Below are 2,030 nucleotides of genomic sequence, written 5' to 3' on the forward strand. Positions count from 1 at the left end.
CGCAGTAATCGATGGTTTCAGGTTATCCTTTCTAAATTAGTAACTGATGGTTTTGTGTTATCCTTTCTAAATTAGTAATCGCATTATTTTAATGGATGTTACTAATCCAAGAACTTGTGTGAGGAAATAAACATCTTTATTATTATTATTATTATATTACTGTCTCAGTCGTTGCTATCGAACCTTCATAGCATGACAGCGTGACACTAAGATATAGCAAAAAAAGAAAAGCAGGCAACTCCCTACAACAACAGTAATTTGAGAATCAAGCTAACTAGCAAAGCTGATTAGCAATATGATTACAGCAAGATCAGGAAACTTTTAACTAATCTAAGAGGAGGCCTCCTAAGTTTCAGAAAGCTAGCTGCCATAATGCATGTATGATTTTTGAAAAGGGAAAAGGTTTAGAAAAACTGAGGATGAAGAAATAAATATTTTATCTATTTAAAACAAAATGCTTTTTCCTTACAATTAGGGAATCTGCATGCCCATATGCCTATACAAACTAGCTTTCACCTCAAGAATCTTAAAACTATTATTCAGGTAGTTAGTTAAGGTCAAAAACAGTGYTTATTGAGGCAAGAGTGTCAAATGTGTTTGAAGAAATGGTGCAGAAAGGGTAACTTAACAAGTTATCTGAAATATTTTGTTAGTTCAATGACTGGATTCAGAGGTACAAAACAGCTAAAAAACAGTTTATCAGTCTTGAAACATAATAGCTTTTTCTTAGAACCCTTTTAAATAAAAATATAATATTATGAAATATGCTTTATGCAATGCTTCAGCTGAGGAATACTTAATGTGTACTGTTAATTAGATACTACCAACATAGTTTGTGTATCAGTATTTCCAGCACAGAACACCTAAGTAAAAAAAAAACACTTATAGAGGCAATGTGATATTTGACCAAAGCCAAAGGTTTTGTTCAAATAAGCATTTATGGAAAAAAAGAATTGACTGGGCAAAATTTTTAGCAAGTTTTCCAAATACAAGCTAACATACAGAGACACCACAACTTATGATGACAAGCATGAATTAACCCTTGTCAATTCCCTATACGATATGCCTCTACTACTGTTTTTAATGCCAACATATGGCCTATTCTTTTCTGATTCACACAGGAGCACCCGCTACACCGTCTCATGATCATAAGCCAGAAATCTGGAAAGAGCAGTGACAGGAAGTATAGTCATAAACAGGTAGCCACTGAGTTTCCTCTTTTCTATGTTTTTCATAATTGTCATTCTTGTAATTGGTTCCTTAAAGCAATACTGACAGTACCTCTTCCCTTTCTCAGAGAAGATTGCCCTTCTCCAGTTCTAATGCGCAAGTCAATGTTTCAGAATACAAAGAATAATGGAACAGTTTGGTTGGAAGGGGCCTCTGGAGGCTGCCTGGCCCAGCCCTTCACTCAGGTTGCTCTGGGCCTTGTCCAGGTGTCTGTCTCCAAGGAGGGAGATTCCACACCCTCTCTAGTTGACTACCCCTCACTGTGAAAATTTTTTCCCTAAAATCTAATCAGAATTTCCCATGTTTCAATTTGTGTCCACTGTTTCTCACACTGTCCCTGTCTAACTCTTCTGTTTTCTCTACGCATCCCTCCCCCCATTTAGGTAGCTAAAGACCTTAACAAGTCTCTGTGCTGTAGCTACCAAATACATTGTGCTGGGATGTCCAGAGGCTCTATAGGAATCTCCAAACATCCATTTACTTCTTAGCAGAGCAGCGCTGACAAAATACAGCACTGCAGCTGCCCTTGTGCTGCTCAGTTACCACTGAGGCACGCAAGGTTACCAGAGGGAAAGCTTGCAGGTTGCTGCAAAACGCGTTTTGGAAAGGGCAGCTGACGGCTTTGCGTCATAAATCAAATGAGAGCGGAAAACAGCAGCTTAAAAAAACTTAAAGGGAGTGAGCTCGACCCCCCTCTCCTTCAGCCGCCACGCTGCGCGGCGCGCAGAGCCGCGCGCGGCGGTAACGGCCCAACGTCCCCAACGGCGGCGGCGCGAGGCCGCGCCGCGCGGGCACCCGCT

The 2,030-nt window shown here is 40.4% G+C and overlaps 2 protein-coding genes across 11 annotated transcripts in view; one reads left to right on the forward strand and one right to left on the reverse strand.

Annotated features, from left to right (window-relative positions):
• Positions 1-371, reverse strand: part of EXOSC8 (exosome component 8) — an 11,334-nt gene extending 10,963 nt beyond the window's left edge. Inside the window, exon 1 of the mRNA XM_026089977.1 lies at positions 304-371. Coding sequence (XP_025945762.1) covers positions 304-371 — 68 coding nt within the window. The remainder of the gene's footprint in view (positions 1-303) is intronic.
• ALG5 (ALG5, dolichyl-phosphate beta-glucosyltransferase) overlaps positions 168-2,030 on the forward strand; it is a 26,570-nt gene continuing 24,707 nt past the window's right edge. For 3 of the 10 annotated variants that reach the window (XR_003257528.1, XM_026089952.1, XM_026089951.1), the window contains exon 1: positions 169-1,199. Coding sequence is in view for 8 of the 10 variants with exons in the window: in XM_026089952.1 (XP_025945737.1) it covers positions 1,143-1,199 (57 nt within the window). In the remaining 2 variants the exon portion in view is untranslated. Of the gene's footprint in view, positions 1,200-2,030 lie in introns of all 10 variants that reach the window. The other 7 variants (XM_026089959.1, XM_026089960.1, XM_026089958.1 and 4 more) reach the window with 5 other exon arrangements.

This window comes from Apteryx rowi, unplaced genomic scaffold, assembly GCF_003343035.1.
Source record: "Apteryx rowi isolate R43461 unplaced genomic scaffold, aptRow1 scaffold_839, whole genome shotgun sequence".
Taxonomy (NCBI): Eukaryota; Metazoa; Chordata; class Aves; order Apterygiformes; family Apterygidae; genus Apteryx; species Apteryx rowi.